Source organism: Alexandromys fortis, unplaced genomic scaffold, assembly GCF_014885135.2.
Source record: "Alexandromys fortis isolate MF-2015 unplaced genomic scaffold, M_Fortis_MF-2015_v1.1 scaffold_1, whole genome shotgun sequence".
Taxonomy (NCBI): Eukaryota; Metazoa; Chordata; class Mammalia; order Rodentia; family Cricetidae; genus Alexandromys; species Alexandromys fortis.
In genome coordinates this window covers 29,657,920-29,671,503 of record NW_026067927.1, presented here as the reverse complement: position 1 = coordinate 29,671,503, position 13,584 = coordinate 29,657,920, and the positions used below count along the sequence as shown (strand labels likewise).

Below are 13,584 nucleotides of genomic sequence, written 5' to 3'. Positions count from 1 at the left end.
TTAAGAGTACTTATTGCTCTTGGAAGATGCTGGTTTGGTTCCTAACAGCTACATGGTATTCACAAGGGTCTGTGGCTCCAGTCCCAGGGGAATCAGACACCCTCCTTTTGACCTCCATGGGTACCAGCCTGCATGTGGTGCACAGACACACATGCAGGTAAACATGCACAGACATAAAAGTCTTTAAGAAAAACGTCTTTCTGCCTGGTGGTGGTGGCACACACCTTTAATCCCAGTACTCGAGAAGCAGAGGCAGGTGGATATCTGTGAGTTCAAGACCAGCCGGGTCAGACAAGGTTACACACACACAAAAAAAATCTTGTCTCAAAAAACAAAACAAAAAAGGAGAGAAAAGGGGGCTGGAGAGATGGCTCAGAGGTTAAGAGCACTGACTACTCTTCCTGAGGTCCTGAGTTCAATTCCCAGCAACCACATGGTGGCTCACAAACATCTGTAATGAGATCTGGTACCTTCTTTGGGCCAGCAAACATATAGACAGACAGAACACTGTATACATAATAAATAAATAAATAAATAAATCTTTTTTTTTTAAAAAAGGAGAGAAAACAGTATTTAAAAAACACTATTAACATGAGGTGCTCCATTTTAATAAGCAGATCAATTAAGCAGTTTTAGAAACATGTTTAAACATGAAAACATGAGTTTTCAACTCTGAATTATTGAGAATACTCTTATTGATTCAATATTACTACTACTACTACTATTAGGGTTTTTGAGACAGGGTTTCTCTGTGTAGCCCTGGCTGTCCTGAAACTCACTCTGTAGACCAGCCTGGTCTCAAACTCACAGAGATCTGCCTGCCTCTGCCTCCCTGAGTGCTAGGATTAAAGGCGTGCATCACTACCACTTGGTTTCAATTCATGGCTATTATATAGGCTTAAGACGCTTCAAATATTTTTATTTCTTTAATTTAATTCAAAATCTTTGTTATAATTCTAAAAACTATGTATCTTTAGAATTAGGAAATCTCATTCCTACATATCTAAGTATGCCCACACACCAGTAATTTGATTCTCTAGAATTCACCTGTTCGCCCAAGCCCTGCGTGGCAGTGGACAGCTACTTTTCCTTCCTGTAAGGCAAATGTCATCACTTTTACCATGTCTAAGATGGCAGTGAGGGATGCTACGCCATAATCCTTCCATCCGAAGTTGTAGAAATAAACTAGACAATGGAAGAGAAAAAGAAAAACAAAATTAATATGCATTAAAAATACTTGCAAGGACAGTTGAAGAAAATGAGTTACAAGGTGCCGAAATTTCACTCAAGAAGTAGGCTTACATTATTTGTAAAAGCCAGAACCTGAAAACAACCTAGATGCCCCTCAACCTAAGAATGGACACAGAAAATGTGGTCCATGACACAATGGAGTACTATTCAGCAGCAAAAAACAATGGCATCTTGAAATCTGCATGCAAATGAGCAGAACTAGAAAAAAACATTCCAAATGAGGTTAATCAGACCCAGAAAGACAAATATAGTGTGTACTCACTCATAGGTGGATACCAGACACAAAGCAAAGGATAACCAGTCCACAGTCCACAACCCCAGAGAAGCTAGAGTGTCTTTCAGAAACAGATGGAAGCAGATACAGAGATCCACAACTAACCACTGGGCAGAGCTCCAGACAAAGAGCAATAATATAAACAAAGGGGTCAAGACTATGATGGGGAAACCCACAGAATCAGCTGACCCGAACTTACGGAAGATCACTGACTCCTGGCTGACAACTGGAGAGCTTGTATAGGACCAAATAGGCCCCCTGAATACGGGTGACAGTGGTGTGGCTTGGGCAGTCTATAGGGCCACTGGCAGTGGGACCAGGATCTAACTTCAATGCATGAACTGCCTTTGCAGAGCCCATTCTCTATGGAGATATACCTTGCTCAGCCTAGGCATAGGGGGAGGATCTTGGTCCTGTCTCAAAGAGGGGACTGTACTTAGTTGACTTCCCAGGGGAGGCCTTAACCTCTCTGAGGAGTGGATTGAAGGTGGGGTGGTGGGAGGGAGGCAGCAGGAGGAGGGGGTTGGGGGAAATGGGATTGGTATGTAAAAAATTAATTAATTTAAAAAACCAAATTCAAGGAAAGAAGGAAAAACCCTAATAAATGAGAACATCAAAATAAAATAAAACGAAACAAACAACAACAACAAAAAGAAGCAGGCCTATAATAATAGGCTTTTTTATTTGTTTTCATTTCTTGAGGCAGGGACTCACAGTGTAGCCCTGGCTCTCCTGGAGCTTGATATGCAAACTGGGATAGTCTTGAACGCATCTGTCTCTGCGCTTCCTGAGTGCTGGGATTAAAGGTGTGAGCCACCATGCCCATATAACAGGATTTTTATATTTCCAGTAAGTTTAACTTTTCTTAAAAGTACATTCTTTATTATCTATTTTCTGCTTTAGTGCAGATGGAAAGAATTAGAATAGAATTAAAAATTAAGGTGGAGGTAAATAACATGTATTCTTGTTTAATACTATAAATTCTCTAAAAGGTTAATAAATGGTTGGATATCTCTATCTCTACCTCTTTATCTCTATATCTAGAGCTGGCTAGACATAAGCCTCATAAGTACACGTTCCCAGCCCACATGCTCATCTGGATCAGCCTGCCTTCAACAACCCCGCTGAGTGGACTCTCCTCCAAAGCTCCTGTGAGGAGCTCTGGGCTGGCCACAAGGACATATTCTTATGGGGCCAAAAATTATTCAACTTCCAATCCTCACTGGACTTTCTAAGCTATGTGATCTCAGACAAGCAGATACCTCTTATCCTAAGTGGAGTCACACAACTACTGTAAAGAGATAATGAGGCCATCATGTCTGACAGGTACAGGCTCTAACTAAACAGAAGCCTTTTACTGCAGCATTTCCTCCCAACCCCTCCTAGAGGAAAAAGAAACCCTGTACTACTCGCAACTGCAACATCAAAGAACAGTAGCACCATTTAGAGTGAAATCAGAAGCCCACCACTGTGCAGATTCTATTGATAAGCATTACCTCTTTAACCTGAGAGCCCGGGAGACAAAAGTCTCTAAGTACTGTCCTTGACAAGGGTGGAAAGGGACTTACTGCCGGCCTCCATGAAGGCTTCAGGAAGGTATGTGAAACCACTCTCTTGTTCCAGCGAGTTCCCACAGCTGGCATGCTCACCAGGGCGCTGAAGGTTGATGATTGTTTTTATGCCGTGACTTCAAAGAAAACGAGAAATCAGTTATAAGAACCTGGAGTCATGAGAAATGATTTCAGCATTAGTAAGACATTATTAATTGCTCTCAAACTTTTCTTAAAATCAGCTCTTCATGGCCTGTTTTTTAAGCAAAATCCTTTTCCCTTGATACCATAACCAATGGAAGAAAAGCATGCCTAGCGTATTCACTACAGCTGTGAAGGCTGCAGTACTTACCCGAGGAACTGCTCGATGATGTGATACTTCTCCAGCAGCTCAGAGGACGGGCGAGCCATGGCCAGGATACTGTCGGTGACCCTGAAGATAGTATGGACTGCTGAGATGCGCAAAACTCAGATCATTCTACCTGATAGGATCAGCAACTTTCCCCTGTCATAACAACTTCTATATTCTTACACAGATCTGTCTTCAATTCTGCATCACAATAGAACTCTGAGAAACCTTGTAGCTCCTTAAGCCCCCTGGAGGGGTGGGTTTCAAGACCTAAGTCATCTATGGATTCTGACAAAAGGTCTCCAAGGACTCTAGAGAGATTCTAGTGGACAGGAAGGGCACTTCACCTTGCCATACAGTGGTCAGTCAGCTAAATGGAGGACAGCTAGGAGGCTGTTACCTGAGGTGTGAAAGGGTAATAAGACCAGACACACACAGGGTTGGGGTGAGAATTCAGGGTGATGTAGATGTACAAATAGAGCACAAGTCCTGGCCTGTGGCTATAAATAAATTCTGAGATGCTGTAATTCAGCAAAGAAGGAAGGTGGCGATTCAGAGTCAGTTGGGCCTGACTTCAAATGCTCTTTTGCTTTTCTGCTTTCTATCTGTGAAGCAAATTAATTCATCTCTCTGGGCTATCGATAAAATGGCATTAACAACTCATAAGGTTTTATGAATATTAGTGATAATTTGAAAGCATCTAGTAGCAAAGTGCCTTGTCCTACAATTAAATGCTTATGAATGTATCTATGAACAAAACAGACTGAGTCAATGAACAGCTGGCCATAAAAAGACTGTCGCTCTTATTAGACCTCCAGCTTTACTGTTTTATTCAAATTTGTCATCAAGTAGAAGGCGAAAGATGTGTAAAGTAGTCCATTGCAAGTTGTGACTCATGAATCTCAGAGGAGAAGCAGAGACACGAAACCAGCAGGTCAGTATCTGAAAGACAACTCCCCCTTCTGGAGCAATGTGTAGAGCCTCACATGGACTCCCAAAGACTAAGATGGAACCTGGTGTGAGAGGGCAGGGACGGGACAGGCTCACGTGGAGAGCTGACACATGAGCAAAGCGTTCGTGTGAGCTGTGCTCTGCTGGACATTTGCTCGTCCGACTCTGACTCAGGAGGGTGTCCTCATGGCCATTACTGTCATCAGGCTGCACATGACTCATACAGAACACTTACAACAGTGCCTCAGGCTGTGTCATAACAGGTGTACCAGAAATTCAACATAAAAAAAGTAGAGACAGCAAGTCAAATAAGCAGTCTACAAACATCTGATCTTAAAAATGGGTTCTTGCAGAAGCTAAATAAGGTGAACCCAAAGAAAAACATATAGTTATCCTCCTGGCTATGGGAAGTAGACAAGATTGCCAGGCAAAAAAAATTGGGATCTTGGGGGTGGGTTAGGATGGGGGTAAAGGGAGATGGGGAGAGAAAAGTGAGGAGAGGAGGATGGGGGGAACTTGGGGAAATGGGATGGTTGGCATAAAGGAAGGGTGGATATGGGAGCAGGGAAGCATATATCTTAATTAAGGGAGCCATCTTAGGGTTGGCAAGAGACTTGAACCTAGAGGGACTCCCAGGTGCCCAGGGCAATGTCCCCAGTTAGTTCCTTGGGCAGCTGATGATAGGGAACCTGAAATGGCCCTATCCTATAGCCATACTGATGAATATCTTGCATATCACCATAGAACCTTCATCTGGCGATGGATGGAGATAGAGACCCACACTAGAGCACCAGACTGAGCTCCCAAGGTCCCAATGAGGAGCAGAAGGAGGGAGAACATGAGCAAGGAAGTCAGGACCACGAGGGGTGCACCCACCCACTGAGACAGTGGGGCTGATCTATTGGGAGCTCACCAAGGCCAGCTGGACTGTGACTGAAAAAGCATGGGATAAAACCGGACTCTCTGAACACGGCGGACAATGAGGGCTGATGAGAAGCCAAGGACAATGTCACTGCGTTTTGATCCTACTTCATGTTCTGGCTTTGTGGGAGCCTAGCCAGTTTGGATGCTCACCTTCCTAGACCTGGATGGAGTGGGGAGGACCTTGGACTTTCCACAGGGCAGGGAACCCTGACTGCTCTTCGGACTGAAGAGGGAGGGGGAGAGGAGTCGGGGGAGGGGAAGAGGAGTGGAAGGAGGGGGAGGGAAATGGGAGGCTGGGAGGAGGCGGAAAATTTTTTTTCAATAAAAAATAAATAAATAAATAAATAAATGGGTTCTTGTGTATAAAATAATTCATGAGCAAAGCTCTTTTTAAACAGTAAATTCTAAGAGTGTTCCAAATATGATTTTGTTTTTTGAGTTTTTTGAGACAATGTCTCTCTGTATAGCCCTGGCTGTCCTGGAACTCACTATGTAAACCAAGCTAGCCTTGAACCCACAGAGATCTGTCTACCTCTGTTCCCTGTGTACTGGGAATAAAGGCAGTCACCACTATGCCCAGCTCAAATATGATCTGATTATCCATATTTTTGAGACCGCAGTGCATACCTGACTAGCTCATTGCTACTAAGAAAGGCAGGATGATTTAAGTGTAGAATTAACTGTGCTTAAACACAAGAAACCACGCCAGCATCTTATGGGCTGCCTGCTGAACCGGCAGCCTGTGCCTCTTCTTCAAGGAACACTAGAGTATATTTCATAATAACAGATAAGTTCACATTCAGATGTGAATGATGAACTGCCCAAACCCGAAGACTACACATGTGATTTTTCTCAAATGGATAGCTGAACATTTTTACTGTTTTCACCAATTTCTGAAATTTAAGAATTATCTAATTATCTATTAATTTAAGAAAAAGACAAGATCTCCTGAGTAAATTGGGAGCATGGGGATCTCGGGGGAGGGAGGGTTGAAGGGGAGAAGGGAGAGGAGCAGAGAAGCATGTAGAACTCAATAAAAATCAATAAATAAAAAAGAAATTTTTTAGTATCATTTCACTTAATATAAAGGCTTTGAATTTAGTTATTTCCATTTTGCAGATGAGAAACTAAGGTTGAGTAGGTCAGTATCCCACAGGCAACCTACTGGTAAACCCAAGGATGGTTGCAGGGTCCCCTGAATCCTTCATATTGCCTGTCTGTAGCATGCATCCTCACATGCATTCCTGCTTCCTTCATCCTACAGAGATGTGCAAGACCCAGAGCCATACTTACCAGGAGGAGTACACTCCCTTTATGGCTTGCTCCTGCTCACTCCAGCGTGCAGGGTTCTCATACTTACATGCTCTCCCACCACATGCCATGGAACATGCCATGTGTCCAGGGATAACATGCCGTAAACGTTCTCCCACCTTTGTGTACTTTGGTGTTGGGCGTTCTGAATTTTCTAGAATATACAAGGAAAGTAAGGTTCAAACTTCTATCCTCCCAGTAGAATAGTAACATGGGAAACAGTTGCATTTTGCCTCAGGATTGTAGATGGGAGCCAGTTTAAATCCCTTCATGTAGTATTAAAAAGCTTTCGCATGCAATAATTTCTATATACTATGCTGGTAAAGAGAAGAAAAAGCAAAAGCTCATCTTTTTCAAGAGGGTGAATTTTGTCTAAAACTATACCTGCAACAACAACAAAACCACCACACATCATGCCATCATTTTATCTCCTCTTATACATCCATTTGGTCTTAGCCTGAGCAGAGTCAAAAGCATACCCAGAATCACCTGTCAACACTCTAAAAGTACAGACACAACAGGAGCCTATTACCACTCCTTACACATAGATACAAAGGGTAGAAAATTATAAGAAAGAGTTTTACTTTTTCTCTCGGGAAAAGTTGGATTCCCCTCCGTACGGCTGACAGAAGACACAGCCACCATCACTTGGACAGAAGATGAGGACAGCAGCTTGGTGGCAGAGCCAGAGCCACGCCGGGCTTGCTGTATCCTCAGGACAGGGTCAGAAGTGGAGTGCCGGCGGCCCTGCAGGAAGGCACTGAGGAAGTGCACAGCCGAGGGCCTCCGGGATGGGTCCTGCACCTGCATGGCACTCACTGGCTCCGGGCAAGCAAGAGCTGGAGGCAGGCAGAAGCCAGCTCTGGCTTGCTCAGTGAGGAGCTACACTGAGACACAGGCATCGCTCTGTATGATCTAAGAGCTTTTCAGGATAGGCTGATTGGTTTCCATAGCGACCAACAAAGAAACTACTGATTCCCACTTACATGTGAACAGGCAAAAATCCTACACGAACCAATTGTGTTTTGGACAAATTGTTCAAATACAGGGAAGAATACTATGCATTTAAAGTAGATTGTTCTTATGTCTAGATTATTTTCTTTCTCAAATACACTTAAAGATCTGACTCCTCAAAGAATTACTTCCAAAATATCGTTATGAGTTTTAAAATGCTTTTATGACATTGCCTTCTTTCTACACACAAAAATTAAAAGCTTAATTTTTGTTATGCCTTTCATAGCTGGTCTCCAGGTATTTTAAAAGAAAATTCTACTTTTCTTTGGAACAGGACAGGAAAAAAAAGTTTATTGTAATTCAGCAGTATATGCTAGATCCTGCAACATTAGATTTTTCAATTTGTCAGAACCAAGTACCTTCTTATATTTTCTTGACAGAACTACCAAAGAAACACTTGAATGGAACAAATAAAGACATTCTATAGCTAAGAAGACAGCTTTGTATTTTGACTTTCAGAAATGAAGCCCCAATCTCGGTTATACGCTGTTGGGAACAACTTAGCTGCAAGCAAGGTTAACTATGAGCAGCCATGCCTTCCCAAAGTTCACAATTGCAATCAATCCTCTGCCTTCCGTTGCTATGGGAGGAAAACAGCTTCTAAGTCTCAGCGGAGGCATTTGAATAAAATTCTCTAAAGTATCACATTTTTAAAGGAGCTGGCTGAGGGGGAGGTGGCAGTTTGAGAATAAAGGCTATAAAGAAAACAGAAACTCAACAACTGCAAAGCACTTATTGTCCGCCTCCTCCCTCACTAATGTCAGGCTGTGCCCGCGCTTTCTCTCCTGCGCTCTCTGCACAAATGGTATTTCAGGGGTGTGCGGACAGAAACATAAGTACTGCTATAGATCAGGCTCTAATCTATGCTGTTAAGTTTCCACCGTCATATCCCTGGCATCATGTACTTTTGTGAAATAAGACAGGGACAGAGAAGTCTAGTTCGACGCTTCAATTGCTACTTTATCTGTAGTATCATACAGAAATGGAAAAGGTACCCCCCACACACACACACACACCAATTCAGAAAGCAGTTACTCTGCCTGGAAGAATGGCCTGAGAAATATTCTAGACAAAGCTCACTGGACCCTTAGAATGCTGCAGCGCAGATCCACAAGGGTTTCCAGGAGAGGGGATCATAAGGGATACTGCAAGAGAGCAAGGAGGGACCTAAAAGCAGGAGGCCCTTCGAGCTGTGTGTTTGCTACTCTGGTGACAGAGCCTGAGAAGACTTCCGGTTGGCAGCACATGGAGAGTCTGGAAGAGACCAGCACGGGAAGCTCACTGTGGCCTCATGAAGACAGCAGCTGTGGATGGGGACATGCCAAGGGGTGGACTGCTGTGGCACCAACGTGGTGCTGGGAGTCCAGCTCAAGTGGCCAGCACATCTTTCTGCTGGCTCACACAGAACCCATGCACAGGTGGCAAGAGAAACCCGCAAGCTCTGAGGCAGGCACAGATATTTAAGGCAACAGGGAGGAGGTGCCAGTCAGTGAGTGTGTCCGGAAAACGGAGGCTGCACTGAAGGATGTCTATGGGGGAGGGGGGGACACTCAAAAGTGGCTCTGCTCCTGACTGTCTAAAACGCCAGTCATCTGATGTGGGACTAAGAAAGGGATGGTTTAAGTGATTTCTGCTGTAAAATCCTGAGAACTGGGCTAACCTCAGACACAGAGAAAGCACACGGCTGAGCTGACTGGGACATGTTAGTGAGTAAGCCTGTGTCAGGGCCTAAGGGAGGGTGGCCTGGTGCAAAAAACGGACTGGGTAGGCAAATGTAGCCCCCTTCCCCCACCTGCCTCCAAGGATACATCCTGCATCCACCTGGCAGACAAACTGGAAGTGCACTCACCTCCCCACGAGAGACAGGCACCCGACCCTTTGCCTCTCTGCTCATTTGAAGGAATCCTCAAAAACTACACCTTGGCCAAGTGCTCAATTCACAGCCAATCCTCTTTGAAAAATAAACTTCAGGGATGGAGGCATGGCTCAGCAGTAAAAAGGACTGGCTGCTCTGCCAGAGGACCCAGGTTCAGTTTTCAATACCTACATAGTAACTCACAACCCAGGGGATCTGATGACCTCTTCTGGTATCCGTGAGCACCAGGCATGCATGTAGTGCAAAGTCATACATGCAGGCAAAATAGCCAAAAACACAAAAAAATTAAGTAAGAATGTAAGTTTTATTTATATCATAGAGGGCTTTACAATTGGCATTCAACCTTTAGTCTCCATCCAACAAGCTAGCTTGGTTTCCTTCTCCAATATGTTCACGTATTTATGGGTTTTCTAGGTTTATTTATTTTCTTACTTAGAGACTGTGTGTAGTCCTTCCTGACATAGAACTCATTATGGAGACCAGGCTGGACTGGAATGCCCAAGGATTCCTCTGTCTGCCTCCAGAGTACTGGAATTAAGCAGACCATCACTCCCAGCCTTTTAAGTATTTACAGCCCTAGTGCACATACATTTTTCCTGCTCTTTCCAATCAAGACAGGTTCATCTTCCATTTTGGTTTCATCTTAAATTTGCATTTAATGAAGCACAATGACTATGAAAGCTCATTTAGCTAATACACCATAAAAAAATTCTCGAATCCCTTAGGTGTTGGACAATTAGGGCATTATCAACAGCTTATTTTAAAAATAAGATACTAAACTTTTGAAGACCAAGACCTTTATTTTGATATTTTGCTTTAGTAAACTTTTGGGGAAGATATGATTCATGAGTAAAATTAATATTCAAAGTGCAAAGTTTTATTTAGTTGAGTCTTTACATGTTTAAAAATCAACTATAAATTGACAGAAAGAGGGAACCTGTTCAGCAACTCCACTCAGAATTCAGGGATTGAGGCTGGATTGGAATGAATAGAACTAGATTTTGTGTGTGTGTGTAGGTGTGTATGTACACACACACACACACACAAACATAAGTAAGTACAAGTGTTGATACATAGTCGGTATGGTTATCCATATATCCATTCTTCAACTCTGACAGCCCAAGCAGTCTTTGTGGAAAGTAACAGGATAGTAATGAACACATACGACAAGCGGACATTGGTTTGCAAGTTCAATTTTTCTAGCAATAAGCACTACGGTTTGTTGACTGTAATCCTGATGAAATAGACAAACTCGGATTGAGAGAATTTAGCAGCATAACTTGCTATCTTCTTCAGAAATACTAAGGTCATCAAAGTCAAGGAAATTTGGAGTGTGTCCTACCATGAAACATGTGAAAGAGACAGGACCCAGAGCTTGGCCCTTGGACTGCCAGCAACCCTTCTGGGGTAACCTGCGAAGCTCGAATGAAGCTGGAGAGCGGAGGGGAGGCTGCGATAGCTCCGTCTAATTTGCTGATGTGCGGAGTGGGGAGAATGTCTTTGTGAGGGTAATGGAGAGTCATGTCTGCAGTTCACACCCAAGTAATTCAAGAAACACATCTTTATGTTACAACTCCCCCACCTCCCAAGTTTCAGACTGCTTCAAAATGAAAACAAATCTCTGAAAGATGCCAAACAATTAAAACTCAGGGTGTGTGTTTTGCACTGCTCGGCAAAGAAGAGAACTGTAGAGTCTACTTCAAATGGGTCATCAGCGACCTCAGTCACAACAATTTCAGGGGACACCAGCGACAGACGGCAGAGCGGACCTGAGACTGAACAAGCGACAGAGATAGCTGCTATCGTCAGCATCTGTCTGTGACAGGAAGAGAAGGGCCTCAGACAAATTATAGCGAGAGGTCTAGAAACCATCACATGCAGCAGTAATATGAGAAGTTCTGGAAGTTCAAGGAATGTTTTTTGTTTGTTCTGTTGTTGTTGAGAATGAATTAGAATAAACGCTTATTGAGAAACAGATCCGACCCAGCATCAGCAAACATCCTGAACTAACAGTTCAACAGTGGCTGCTTTGTAGGAAGTGGGCCTGTCTCAGAAAGGAGAACAGAGCTGGGAAGTCAGCACCACAGCCACGCTCCTGGATGTGCTCCTGTGGACCTAAGAACGTGAGCAGGTAACCACCATTTCCCCTGGACATCTTAGGGATTTGTCTAAAACCCTGAACATAAGGAGATGACCAGTCCTCGGAGAACCAGGCCTAGCACTGGATGCTTGGGATTTGAACCACCTACAGGAACAGCTAAAGAAGAAAAGGCCATACTCACTTGGTAGCACTTACTCAGCTTGTTGCTCTCATTGTGCTTATCAAGAGAATGTGTACTTTTGCATTCTGTATAAAATAGCTCATTTTACTGCTTATTACTCTTAAGCTTGGTTCTGCCTAGCTGCAAACAGGCAGTGGCCCCTTAGCTGAGGCCCCGGCACAGCAATTTCTCCACACTCTCATGCGAGGCTGTGGGAGGAGCCCAGAGGCACGGGTAGTCCTGTACATTATATATATCTAGTATTGCTTCCCTGAATTTTCTTGAAGCGGATCTTCTTTTTCTTTTTGGAGACAGGGTTTTCTTTGTGTAGCTCTGGCTGTCCTGGAACTTGTTTTGTTGACCAGGCTGGCCTCAAACTCATAGCGATCCACCTGCCTTTGCCTCCTGAGTACTGGGATTAAAAGTGTGTGTTACCACACCTGGCCTCAGGTTTTCTTTTTCTAATGCATGTTTGGAAGTAGAGAGAGGAGTAAGACAGATACTGAGGGCAGGTTCCTGTACTTTTGAAGAAAATGAAAAAGGAAATGGAACATCTTTTCTGGGTGCTTATTTAGACCATGTATTGTCAGAGGAGGAAAAACAGGATAGCTGTTAGGGGTGAGTGAGATGCAACAGGCAGACTGGCTCTTGTGACTGTACATAATGAAGGAGAGGGACCCTCAAGGAGCAGGGCTTGTTATGTAAAAACCTCTTCATCTGTTGAGTGTCTGTGGAAAACATGATTTTTCAAAAAATTACTCATACTAAAATATTTCCATATAGCTGGGCAGTGGTGGTGTACACCTTTAACCTCAGCATTTGGGAGGCAGAGGCAGATGAATCTCTGAGTTCAAGGCCAGCCTTTTCTACTGAGTAAGTTCCAGGACAGCCAGGGCTACACAGAATACCCATCTCAAGAACAAAAACTGAAATAGCTTTCTGATTCTGTTATGTAAAAACATGGCTTTTGGGTTAATGCTTGTGTGTGGCATAAGGACGGCCAACATCATTCCTTTGCAGTGAGTGAGCCTGTGTTTCTGTTACCCTTTGCTGAAAAGATGCCACTGCCCTGCTAAACAGTCTCAGTACACTTTTTGAAAATCATTTGAGGACTGGGGAGTGGCAGAGTATTTGCCTAACATACTTGAGGTCCTGGGTTTAATCCGCACCACACCAAGTAAAACTGACTGGGCGATGCTCAGTTGGTAAAGGTACTTGCCACCCCAAGCCTGATGGTGTGTCAGTTGGCCTCTGACCTCCATGTATGAATACACAGACATAAAGATAATCACACACTCAGGGATTCTTTCTGGGCTCTTCATTCTATTACACTATATAGTTGTCTTTATTTTGATTAATGTAGCCTTGTACAAAAGATTTAAAATTAGGAAATGACTCTTTTTCATTATTTTTCAATATTATTTTGGAGGTCTTTGAGATTCTTCTTAAAATGTGGGTAGACTTTTCATTTCTATGCCTAGGGGATTTTAACAGGGATTGTGCTGAATCTGCAGGTCAGGTTAGATTGTGCTGGCATCTGACAATTCTGTCCTCTACTCACAAGCTCAGTCAGTCTTTGCATCTATTCGGCTCCTCGCCAGTCTCTTCTCTCCCCAGTGAGCATGCAGAGAGGACCAAGGCCAGACTGCCCCACTCTACTTCATTCGTAGTGTCGGCCTATCTCAGGAAAGGCATGAAAGTCACACATGGGAAATAAGCCAATCAAAATTCAGAAGAGCAGAAGTAGAGAAATGACAAAATATATACTGTGAAACTCAACAACAGACATAAACCCAGAAATTAGAGAACTTGAAGACAGAAAT

At 43.5% G+C, this 13,584-nt stretch overlaps 1 protein-coding gene across 1 annotated transcript in view; it reads right to left on the bottom strand.

Moving 5' to 3' along the window:
- Ptpdc1 (protein tyrosine phosphatase domain containing 1) overlaps positions 1 to 13,584 on the bottom strand; it is a 51,091-nt gene that overhangs the window by 11,400 nt on the left and 26,107 nt on the right. The window contains exons 3-6 of the mRNA XM_050144435.1: positions 6,593 to 6,764; positions 3,428 to 3,508; positions 3,094 to 3,212; positions 1,048 to 1,185 (exon numbers count right to left, since the gene is read on the bottom strand). Coding sequence (XP_050000392.1) covers positions 1,048 to 1,185; positions 3,094 to 3,212; positions 3,428 to 3,508; positions 6,593 to 6,764 — 510 coding nt within the window. The remainder of the gene's footprint in view (positions 1 to 1,047; positions 1,186 to 3,093; positions 3,213 to 3,427; positions 3,509 to 6,592; positions 6,765 to 13,584) is intronic.